This window comes from Molothrus ater, chromosome 1 (genome assembly GCF_012460135.2).
Source record: "Molothrus ater isolate BHLD 08-10-18 breed brown headed cowbird chromosome 1, BPBGC_Mater_1.1, whole genome shotgun sequence".
In the NCBI taxonomy this organism is placed as follows: Eukaryota; Metazoa; Chordata; class Aves; order Passeriformes; family Icteridae; genus Molothrus; species Molothrus ater.
In genome coordinates this window covers 93,400,242-93,412,745 of record NC_050478.2, presented here as the reverse complement: position 1 = coordinate 93,412,745, position 12,504 = coordinate 93,400,242, and the positions used below count along the sequence as shown (strand labels likewise).

Genomic DNA, 12,504 nt, shown 5'->3' with positions numbered 1-12,504 from the left:
ACAGCTTGTGTGCTGGGAAGTCTGTAACACTATTACACTTGTTCATCATCTCCTGTCTGTTTAATAGAATAGATTTTGATCACAGCAAGTACAACACACAGGATGCAGCATATGTCTGTAGGCGCATCATTTCCAGTCAAGCTGCCATCCCTACATCTGCAGGTGGGAAGGAGGTAGAGTTTAAGTAGGTTTGGGCAGATTTATGCTTTTGCTCTTGTGCTGCAGTTCCTCAGTATAATCCTGCTCTTATAGAGTCTAAACTGTTATTTCAAAGAACTCTTTGGGCCCATGTAACCTGTCTTTGTCAGTTATCAGGTATTCACCTGAAGAAAAACAAATACTAATTCTTCTTTGATGAGTTTTATTTTTGGATGAAACTCTTCCTGAAATTAGTGGTAAAGTTCCCATGGCTTATAAACAGTGTGAGAGTGAAAAGAATGAACTGATGAGGATGTACCTCGGTGTACTCCTTGTAGCTCCTGTTGATTTCAGTCAAACTCTCTCGAGCAGCTTTGCTGGCAGGAGACATTGCAAAAGCTTGCTTCATTTTGCTGGCACCATCACAGAGACGTCTTTGGATACAATAGGCTTCATAAAGCTCATCCACCTAGTGGGAACAAGGAAAGTGTACTGAAAAAACCCCAGAAACCCCAGCAAAATAAAGCCAACACAATGAAGTAATTTGCATTAAAAGAAAACTCAGCCAAACCATTATATCCTATGGAGAGGCTGAGGAAATGAAGCTATGATAGTGTAACAGTCTGTGGAAAAGAAACACAAGATGAAAGTAACTTCCACTGTAAAAATCTCAATAGAGCAACAGTAGATGCCAGCAATTCACCTGCTTGCCCTGCACGCCTCTAAGCATTGTTACTCGTGTCCTCCCCATCGTACCAGCGAGGCAGGAATGCAGCCAGCTTCTCAAACATCTCGCTGTGGAAGAGCTCTTTAAAAGGCAATTGCAATACCCACACTGCCAAATGCAACTGGAAGTGGTAAATGGCACATTTAGCAGGGTCAGCAGTGGCTTTGGTTCCCTAATATCAGCCATGGATCAAGGCTGCTGCAATATTTGACTGATAGGTAGTATTGGAAGCTGGGACTGATATTTTGAACTCTTACCATCCATCCTCCAGAAACTGGGAGTCATACTAGGAATCAGCACAAGTAAAGCGCTTACAAGCAGCTGATGTCAAGTTAAAACAGTATTTTGAACTTCAACCCCCCCCAGACACTTACATCCAGTCATTTTTTTATGCTCCCTTGACATAACTTAGGGACCCAACATATTGTAAGGGCTCTGAAGTTTTGCAAAGCACAGTCACACACAGTTTGAATGAAGTCTCACCTGGATCTAGCTTCAGAGGAGCAATGGATTTACACACCTCATGTTTTGGTTTCCCTTTTCCCTCTAATCCCTGTACTAAACACACACATTTACTCCAACTGAGTAATCTATGTACATATATACTCCAGCTATATGTAGTGGTTTATATTTTTATAAACTAAATCTGTCAGATACAGAAGATGTGGGTTTTCTAACCTGACTATCAGGGTAAGGAGAAGGATAGGAATGGAAGAAGCTGTCTCTTCTTTCTGCTTCTAACACCCTTCCTAAAACAGGATATTTGGGTTTTACCTAAAATAACTCTTTTTCCACTGTTATCACTGAAATGAAGAGGTCACTCTGTGTCCCACAGTGCTCCCGCTCAGCAATGGATTTTCATGGCAGAATTTCTCTCTATGAAAGCATCCAGCACCTTGGCTTCATCAGTCTGTGACTTTGTGTGCTGCATTAGAGATGAGCCTGATGTGACAACCTAGGCATGTTTCAAACCCCATTTTCCAAGCCTGCTTAACCTGTAACAAAAAGTGATGTTGCTAATTTGTTTGGAACAGGACTTGTCTTCCTGATGGCTTCAAAGCCTTGGGTCAATTTTTACAAGGCTACCTTGGATAACTGGTGGCTGAAGCCTCTGACCTAAGGGCACCCTACCCAAAACAGGGCATGCTTTGCAAAGTGAAAGAGTTCAGCATAAGTTAATGAAGACACAGGTAACATTTTACCATTTTGAAGATACAAAAAAAGCTTTCTGCACTCGTACTCATTCCTGTTTCTCTTGCTAGCCAGCAAGCTAAAGACAGCTACTATAAATAGCTGTCACTTGGTATTTACTTCTGACATTGGAGTGGAGCCTTGGTCTGGGATTGATATCCTGCTCCTGCCCATGTGAGCGTAGCTAGGACATGGTCATCTGCTCCCCATGTATGTGGGATCTGCTGTGGTGCACCCCATTTTCCTTGCCTTGCTTCCTTTACAAAGCAGTGGCAGGTAAAAGACAGAGGGCATCTCTGTGTTCCTGATTAAAAACTGCTGAAAAAAACTTTTCCGTCATAAGAAACAAAGATGTTTCTCCACCTGCCCAAGCCTGTGGGCTTTAATGCCACACACTTGGTTCCTTTTGTCTCTGTTGCCATGGGTTACAGAGAGTGAACTCACGTAGTTGGCAAGCCTGAGTAACACTGACCAGCATTACCTCTTGCGTTTGGTGCTTTTCACTCTTATTATAAACCCAGAAACCATTAGCTCTGAGCAGGCGGAAGTGGGAAGGATTTGAATGGAAATGTTCTTCAAGTACTAATTTTTGCCATTCATGTTGCCAGCAAGGGAGTAGGTGGCTTGGGGAACAAAATCTCAGTCTATCGCCTCATGATTTATATTTTTATTTTCTGCTCCAAGAGTAAGAGGACTGAAATTAAAAGGTTTGGATAGGTTGTCATAATTAGAGGACTTGAAGCTGCACAAATGCTTTTTAAATGACTCTCAAAAGACATTTCAACTGTCAAAAATAATTCATTCCTTTGTCAGGCTCAAAAAAGTAACTAATCACTAGCAGATATGTTTATAAGTAAGAGAATACATGCCATGGATTTCATGCAGCTCTAAAATGTATTAGTGTAAATCACAAGTACCTGCACCAATATTCTCACCAATGCATTCAAGTGGATGTGGGCCCCAAACCACACAGCAAAAGCATTAGCAGTGAAATCCAGGAATAAATCCAAACTAGCTGCTGTGTGTGCTAGAGATAACTGCTGAATTAAATTACTTTCAGATGCAACTCTCCTTCTACCCCAAGTCTGACAATAAGCATGCTGTGAGATAGACTTTTCCCAGCAGGTCTCCAACCCAATGTTCTCTCTGTACCTAAAAGTATGTGGGAGTGTCGGGGCATGGCTGGACCTTGGGGCTCTATGTGGAAACCCTTTCTTTGGCTCTGACCAACAGCCTATCATGGAAAAACCAACCAATCTGGGAGCAGCCTCCCCAGCACAAAGGGGTAGCAGGAGGCCAAGGGTTTGTTTCCACAATAATATAGGAACAGATGCAGAAGAAAGATGATAGGAGAGAGCTCATTACCTTGCTAATGTGGAACTCCAGCCTTCTCATGTATCTCTCAACTGCTTTGATTTGCTGAAAGAAAGGAAAAGGCAGAGGTGAGGCACGTTTAAATAAATCAGTAAGCCACTGCCACGCTAGCTCTGCTAGTCCCAATGGATCCAAGATACTCCTCCTTAAAACACATAGGATTTCCATGACCATGAATCCAGAATCAGTTGTCCCACCCTACTACTCTTAAGCTGCTGCTGACAATGGAGCGACTTCACTCCTTTACCTAATGTATATTTTTAAATTACATTTTCTAATTATTTTTTAATTATTAAAAAAAAAACAACAAAGAAAGCAGAGCTTTTTTTAGGTTAAAAAATAATGTTTTCAGTACTTTGAAATCCCATATTAATATTGATCAGGCTTTGCATTTCAAGATCCATTGTCTTCCTTAGCAAGCTGGTTTTGAGAATAAACTCAAGCTTGGCATTTTGACTGAAAAAAAAGTCAGACTTTTTCAGGAAATGTTTTTGAAAAATTTCTTTCACCCAAATTTTCCTGCAGAGAAAATGTATTTTCAATTTTTCTTTCTTCAGAACTCACAGGAGCAGGAATGAACTGGGGCTTGATCTGGATCCCCCCCAGCCCCCTGGTGCACTGCTATCAGCCCCCATCTGACTGGAGCTGGCTAAGAGAATTTGCACAAGGGAATGGATTTAATGGCTGTCAGCTGACAGAAAAAAGGAAGTCTCTCCTCTGCTTCCTTCCTTCCTTGCCTGGCAGGGGTCTGTCTCTCTGTCTGTGGCCATCCCAGAGCCAGTCTGACCTGGCAGACCTCAGAAAAAGGGTTGGTGGGGTACGTTTGATGCCAGATCAGTGAGCACACTGTGTTTGATGCTGCATTAGTAGGCAATACCAGACCCCCTGGGAAGAGGAGGGGAGTGGAACTTCTTCCTTTGAAAATGGAGGTGTTGGCATGGCCAGCAGATCCCTCTAAGAAAGGTTTCCATGTACATTGTATGGATATTAATGCTTCCTTGCAAAATGAGTGTTGAAGGGAGTAGCATACCTTATCTAAATCGTACAGGACTCCCTGCAACAGAGAACACAAAACTGATTAATTTTGCAACACAACAGCACCATGAGAAAGTAGTGTTTGACATTCAACAGAAATCACAAACAAGACAATGGCTTGAAGGGAAGAAGAGCATCAGTGCAAATTCCCTGTATCCCACACCCATCCCTTGGCTGCTCCAGCACCTCAAGAAGGCCACTGTGTATCTACACATGAAAAAGCATGGCACGTACCAGGCGTGAGTTTCTTTTCATGTCTTTTAACTGAGTAGTCAGCTTATCCAGCTCTGTCTGGTGAACTTCCAGATACTCACTGCAAACACAAACCAGAGAACGATGCATGAGCTCTGCAGCACATACCAAGCTGGCTGATGACCATCCTAAAAGAAAATCTGCCTGACAAATGGCTTTCCTCACTGGATGTGTTTACAGACAAAAAACTCATTTACATTGATCTGTTGTAAAAGCAGCTCCCTGCTGCTTTTTTGGGAATAAATAGGAGCCCACTTATTTAACTGTGTAAGAGCTCAATGTTCTCTTTACACTGAACAACCAGTTTCAAGTAAGCTAATCTGCTGCTCAGTTTATGGCCTGGTGCCTTCCAGTCGCTACGCCTGTATCTGGCTGATTAAAGCCCTGTTATGATCTGGGATGTTATCTGAAAGGCAATACAAGCCTTTGATAGGACTCTAGGGAACTCAGAGGGAAAAAAAAACTCAGAGGGAAATTGAAGTCCCAGATTTGGGAGCTTTTCTCAAAATGTGAATGGAAATGGGATTCTGCCTCCTGTGTTCCTGTTGCCCATACAAATATTTTAGATACCAAGTGTCACAATCCAGACTTCAAGAGGTGTATTTTCGTCTCTTAGGAGGAAGGGTCCCTGTTTTTGTTTCTCTAGGATCTAAAATGTCACAGAAAGCTTCATCCTTCAAACAGGATAAAAGCTCTTACTCCAGGCCACTCTTCAGGGCTCGGTAGACCTCTTCCATCCTTTTAGGCTGGGGTTCTTTGGGCGTGGTGCTGTTCTTATGGCCCAAGTTATGCATTTTCTTCACCTTTGCTTGGGGCTTCTTGAGCGCTGAGGAATTTTCAACAAAGGAGTTACACCTGCAAAATGAACATCAAAGGAGAAGAAATCCTATAAATCAGAAATCTCAAAGGAGTGTAGCTTGAAGAAATCTTCTGATATTATCTCTGCTAGCAAAAAATGAATCTGCTTCTGTGCCTGCCAGTTAAAGGTCTGCATTTCTTTATGGGTTAAGAATCTGAGCAGCCTGGGCTATTTGCTTCCCAAGACATAAGTGCTTGTCTGGAAATGCAAGGCCAAGTCTGAGGCTCATCAGACATTTCTCTGTCCTACACTATACCTGTCCTAACTCACATTAGAGAGTCCATGAGAGAGCTGAGCTACATCCAGGTGCTAAACAGAAAGGGGAGCCCAGATAATCTCAGGTGCAAAGCCTGCAAGTCCTAAGGAAGACTGGGATTTGATTAAGAGAGTTTCTGGAGAACAGCATCACACCACTGGTCTTGAGTATGCAGTGTATGGCAAAGTGAGGACAGTTGTGCTGCATACAGGTGCCTCTTTGGGGACTTTGCTTTGTCAGCATCTAACAGCCATCATTGACTTGGGCTGACAGTGGGAGCCCTTTGCCTGCTGTTACTCCTCAGTTGCTAACTGGTGGTCTGGCACTGGGAGACTACACAAGTTAAAATCGATTGTAAAGTAGCCTCTGGGAGCATCCAGGACTGCATGGCTTGGGCATGCCTGATTCAAAGCCCTAAGTCCTGTGTAGCTAAGTGGCAGTGCACAGAAAGGCTCAGCAGCTAAGCTCAGGGAAACAGCTTTGTTTTGGATTCGTGGTGGTGCAGCAGTGAGAAAACTGTCTTTTAGGCAGCAGTGGTCTTAAACAGGAGATGATGGCAAGTGTATATGTGCAGTGTTCCTGCACATTTCACATGTTGAAAAGATCACTGCATAAGTTAAAACTGTTCTCTGAAATTCTCTCACAGCTCTGAGGCATGTGAGGAAGCCCTGCATTAATGGGGGAGAGGCAAACAGGCTGAGGGTAACACCTTAGTTATACAAAAAATATATAGAGACATTTTAGCCTAGGACATTTTATTTGGCAGAGAGTCAGAAAGATAGAAGTCCTCTCTCACCTCCTTTCCCCTTTCATCCCCTAAAGCCCAGAAGTCCCTTACAGCCTGATTTTGAAATTCCCCTTAGAGAGCAAGGGCACTTGCCTGGACCGTCTTTCCTGGAGCCCGCTGAAGCCAGCGAAGGACTGACTTCTAATAATCCCATTAGGACCTCCTGGGGAGAATGAATGTGATCCTATTGACATGATGTCAGGGAGCCTCGGAGATATTCCTGAAAAACAACAGAAAGCATGTCAGTGAGGGTGGAATTAGAGTAAAAGGCAGGCAGTGAGGCCAGACAGCTTGGTATCCATCCATGACATCAAGGGGTACCTGAACCCCACGAGGGGCTGCAAGCCAGGGCACAAATCTGTGTGCATTTCCAAATCATCCCCACTCAAGACCAAAAGAATCCTATTTTAACTTCTGACTTCCAGCCCAGGGTCTACTGAAAAATGTATCAGAGACACAAAGAGGGTCTGGATGTGGGACTAGAAATCAGATGCTTCAATGTGATAATCCCAATTCCATCCCCAATTTCTGCCATGCCTGGCACGCTTCACCCCCAGCCCCAGCATCCCAATCTGTCCTGGGAATTATTACGGGAGCGTGCAGAGCTCTTGGAGGCTCTCACCATCACTGCAAAGTGTGATTATACGCAATAATAATTTTAAAAAGGATTGATACATCACGAATGCCCTGCAGCTCCCTTTTGATCCTTGCTCCCATGGCTGCTCAGCCCAGGGGCTGCTGAGAAGGAAGACACAGTGGCTGTGTGTGCAGCCATGACATGCCGTGATGAGAGGGATGCCCTCCACTGTGAAGAGAGAGGAGTAAACAAGCTCCAGGCACTGTATGCTCTGCATTTCATGTGTCTGGGGGGGAGGGGGAGGCTCAGCAGGGAGGAAGCCCTTGCCCTCTGTGTGCTCATTTCCAATGCCCAGCTTGGCATCTGCACTAAACTAGGATGATTTCAATCCATCCACAAATAAATAGCAGAGAAGTGCTACGGTTCACAGCAGCTCTGTCTGCTGCCACAAGGGAAAAGGGGGACACCTTTGTCTTCCTTTTCTTCTTAATCCACTGTTTTTCTTGTCTCTGCCTCGGCAGACAATTAAATTGATTTTTCTGCTGGCTTGGTTTTGTGCTGCTCTGGTAAGAGGAATGGCCCCACCAATCTGTGAGGAGCACCATGGCCAACACAGGTCAGGCAGCAGGGCAGGGAGCAGGAGGAAATTGGGGATGTTGGAGAATAGGGTGCTGGTCAGCAGGTGCTGCCAGACACAGCTCCCCCATCCTGCAGGACCCATCCTCTCACTGCCTCCATCCTTCTTGGGATGTCAGTTCAGCTGATGACACCACTGTGGTGTGAAACGGACTGAGAAACTAGGCCAGCTTAAAAATAACCTGACAGAAAATGAAAAAGAGGGGTTTTAGCAGTTCTTTTCCATCTATTTTAAAAGCTGGACCCAGCCTGCCTCATGGCCCCAGTTCATTTCACTCCAGTAGCTGGGCTGAGGGATGAGCTTGGTAATGAAGCAGGGTGGTATGGCAGGGGCTGGAGCTGCCTGCAGGCAGTGGAGCTGATGTTCTGTGAAACTCTGACCTACAGGGCTGAGGGGGTGACAGCAAGTCTAAACCACCCTCTCATCCCCACAGGTCAGGAATGACTGAGAGTGCCCAATAAAACAGCCATTTGTGAAAGCCAGAGATCTACACTGTGAGCCTTCACAACTGAACATATTTATTAATGATAAGCACCAGAGCTATGTGGTGCTTGCATGGCAAACATTCACTGCAGAAAGCAAATATGTGGGGAAACATTGTGCACTGCTCAGTTATATTTAATTTGGAGTGTTAAACTGGGCAAATACTCTTTGGGGTGGCAGTAGGAACTACTATTTCTCTTTGGAGGAGACTGCATTGCCCAAGAAACAGCTTTGTCAGGAATATTTCTGCAAGAACACTGCCAGAAACACTTCTTCCAGTCCCAGCATTGCCAGCACTACTGCTAATGAGACATTTTCTCTATTGCACAACTCAACCAGAGTACATCTTCCTGTTTTGGAAGTGAGGGTGTCCCCCTGACTGAACAGCTTCAGAGATACCACACGGGGTGCAGTGAAAGACATTTTTCTCCTCCCCTGTGGATAGCGGGCAATGGTACTTCACCATTCGTGTCCCTGCCTAGCCCAGATGCAGCCAACTCAGCTCAGAGAGTTTAACCACAGCAAGGATAAATCCCTGGGACACAGAAGCTGCTTTCAGGCAGAGCAGGACCATGAGCACCTGTGTTGGGCAGAAACCTACGGAAAGGGGAGAGCATGGAGGAGTAGAAAGGCTCTGGAGCTGCTGCTCCTCACCAACTCAGAAGATACCAGAAAATTCTCAGAAGATACTTTGGCTAACTCACACAGGGACAAACATGCTCCAGCCACAGCTGGAGGTACTTGAGTCTTTGCTCAATGAGAGCCCAAATTTGGCTCTGTACTCACCCCTGCATGCATAAGGCTCTCTGCACACCTCTGAGGGGCTGAGCTGTGCTGAGGCTTGCTGATACCTGGCACAGCACTTGCCAGAAGGCATTTTGCAGCTTCCAGGGTCAAACCTCACATCCCTATAGAAGGTAGAGAGTTTCCCTGGGTCAGCTTATGTCTAACAGTTCAAACTGCACAGAGAGCCACCTCCTGCGAGACAGAGCGGAAACCACCCGGCCACAGTACTCTGGGGGCTGCACAGCAAGTTCCCTTTGGGTTTGCAAATAAACTTTAGACAATTAGGCTGCAATCTGCATGCTCCCATACAAGGATTTGCATCAAAAATCTGGTCCAGAGTGCCAAGGAGCAGAAAGAAAATCCCTTGCGAGTGTTCAGTACTTGCACAGCTTGACAGGATGATTAACACACACACCCTGACAACATCTGGAGACCTAGGAGGAGCTAAACAACACTGACAGTCAGAGGAGATTTAGCAGCATAAACACCAACAATTTCTCAAAAAATAAGAGATAAAACAAAACTTGAAGTTGGGTGCTAACCACAACTACACTGGCTATGAAAAGGGCTTTAGATTCAAAACTGTAGTGAAAATGCTAGCATCTTCTGCATGATGTCTCTTCTCTATTAACATGATCAGAACACTAATGGCTTTCACTCTGAACAGAATCTTAGTGTCCAAATGTGACTGTGCAGAAACACTGGAACTGTTTTGATTTTCTTTTCCTTTGGGCAAACTTAAAAAATAAATAATCTTGGAAAAGGAATGTACTTATTTATTTTCTTTATTTTGCTCAAGCACTCAGATGGCTTTGAAAGGCTTTAGTAGCTAAGACTATCCCCAAGATACTAGAAAAATGTGCAAGAAGTGCAATTGAAATGGAAATTGAAGACCTGCCTGGAGCTACTTTTGCTTTGCTTTTGCATAAAATGGTCAGAACTCAGAGCCCAGATAGGCTTGTGGCCTCTCCCTATATATTATATATAATCTTGGTGAATAATGTATGTTTAATTTCTGTACAGAAGAAAACTGAGATAAAAGGAGGTAGCAGTAGGAACTGGTGAAATCTCCCAGTTCTGTTCAGTTATTTTCCACTGGTCAGGATAAAGGTTGACTCTATTGCACCAACACCATCTGTCCTTAAGATTTAAACTAATATTCATAATATGACATCTCAGACACTTCCAACCAACCTCAGAAAATTGCAGACTCTGCATCAGCCCCTCGGCCCAGATTCACAGAAACAATGGCTGCATATGGGCACCGCATCGATGGATTATTAATGATACCCATCTCACAAATACACTTTGAGTGATGAGTATCTGTCATGTTGTTGTGACACTCTCTCTTGAGAGGCGTTTCTCTTCCTGCCTCTGAAACCATTCACAGGTCTCTCTGCTATAAACTACATAAACCTACCTCTGAATTTAATAATACAGCTGTATCCTGATGATCTGCATGGGTGCAGTTGCTAGTATAATTTCAGCAAGGCTCAGCCCCTGAGGACTCACCCAGCTCTCTTACTGACCTGATGGGTATCCCCACAGCTGAACACTGCTAAGGGCATTCTGGTGCTACGCCAAGGGAGCGATCAAGTTTCTCAGTCTACATTTAGCACTTATGTGATATAATGCTACTGTCTTCTACATGCAGCATAAATATTGCTCTCAATATAATGCAAGTTGCACATCCAAAATGATATTAAATGCTTCTGTGATTTGAGAGGTCCACTTCAGCAGTGGGTATAATGACTACACTTACACTTTTAAATCTATATAGTTAATGAACCAGGGATGTTTCATTTTAAAAGACAGCAGTCTCCTTACTGCTAATATAAGTATGCCCTGTGTAGAAGTATAATTAATATAATTAGTACAGCCCATGCTAAGTGCACAGCAGTTGAATGATGAGCCCATCAGTGAGTCAAGGGATAAGGTGAAATCCTATCAGTACTCCTCTGCCCTATTCGCTGACAGCTTGCAGCACAGAATGGCAGATAATTGATGATGTCTCTGTCCCCAGGGAAATAAAAGTCCCCTCTCTCAGCTCTTCTTTCAGTCTGGAAATGGGGAAGCAGCTGAGCCTGAGCTAATGAGTGGGGAAGGGACAATCACTTTCACAGGGCTGCCCTCTCTTCATCACCCTCAGCATAGACCTCTACCTCCCACAGTACCAAAATATTTGGTAAACAGTGTTTGATTCAAGCTAAGAGGGGAAATTTAGGCTGAAACATATTTGCTAAATCTAATCTAACTTTTGCACAGCCTTTTTTTCTTTGCTTCTTCCACATGACCAGTTTGGAGATGGTATTTTTTGCCTACCACATGACAAGGGGAAGTTGGTTTTGCTAGACAAGTGCTAACAGCCATGTAAAGCTGCAATATACAGTGGGGAGGGTGCCCTTGATTCCTCCTGTTCTGTGTAGCAGCTACAGTTATGGCTCCAGGTCTAGAATTTGCTGTAAGGTGTAAGGGAGCTGTCTGCAGCCGAGGCTTCGAGGACACTTTGGGATTATGTATAATCACTGATTAAATGGGAATGTGGGATAGGGCTGAGTGACTGAAAGCATCCTTGATCATCCTTTCTTCCTGTATTATTTCTTGTGTGATGCATGGTTCAAGGTCCATTCTGGACCTAAGGAGAGGCAATCCCTGCAGTGAGGTGGTTTGTATGTTGATTTATGATGGTCTGCAGGCTGCCTGTTAAAAATCAAGTGATAATTATCTAGGTTAGGGTGAGCTGAGGGGGTCCACTAACTAATGTGAGTGGATGGCTACAAAAGTCAACCAATTCTGTTTGCTGTGCTAGGAACATTTCTTACCTGCAAACCTGGGGTATGTCTGACAAAAGAGCTGATATCTTTGTGACTAATGAAAGGAAAGAACATTTTCCTCTCCCATCTATGCCAAGGTCTATATTCTGCTTATTGGGCTGGCTGACCTACAAAGGAGAAAAACTTTTAAATGCAATGAGATGACAATTAGGACCCTGCATCTCTCCAAAAGACAACCACAATAAGGGAAGGAACTGTTATGCCCTAATAGTCATGTCATCCTCCAAAACAGTCAATTCTTTCTGCTTTGCACTCATAAGCTCAAAGAGCAAAATTATATTCTAAAACTTACACATGCTCAGCTCAGTGCCAAGTTCATTCAGTGCACCTTCAATTCATGCTGCTTGCTTTCGTAGCCTAAGTCTAGTAATTTTTAATATTTGTTTTCCAACTTCTTCCTTCTGATTTAGCTGAATCACTTTGGCAATACAAGGCCAGCATGGCTAGTAGCCCAAATAACCACCTGGAATTTATGATTTCCATGCTTCCTAGGCTCCCAGAAGGTACAGAGGCATGCATCTTGGATGAGAAAGTAGACATCCTTTTGGGTTTTTAAACATAAAAATTT

General features: G+C 44.0%; 1 protein-coding gene across 3 annotated transcripts in view; it reads right to left on the bottom strand.

The window, feature by feature from the left end:
• Positions 1 to 12,504, bottom strand: part of RIPOR2 (RHO family interacting cell polarization regulator 2) — a 53,091-nt gene that overhangs the window by 27,551 nt on the left and 13,036 nt on the right. For all 3 annotated transcript variants that reach the window (XM_036403530.2, XM_036403547.2, XM_036403539.2), the window contains exons 2-7: positions 6,713 to 6,839; positions 5,417 to 5,572; positions 4,700 to 4,778; positions 4,461 to 4,484; positions 3,422 to 3,475; positions 458 to 607 (exon numbers count right to left, since the gene is read on the bottom strand). In XM_036403530.2, the coding sequence (XP_036259423.1) occupies positions 458 to 607; positions 3,422 to 3,475; positions 4,461 to 4,484; positions 4,700 to 4,778; positions 5,417 to 5,572; positions 6,713 to 6,839 (590 nt within the window). The remainder of the gene's footprint in view (positions 1 to 457; positions 608 to 3,421; positions 3,476 to 4,460; positions 4,485 to 4,699; positions 4,779 to 5,416; positions 5,573 to 6,712; positions 6,840 to 12,504) is intronic.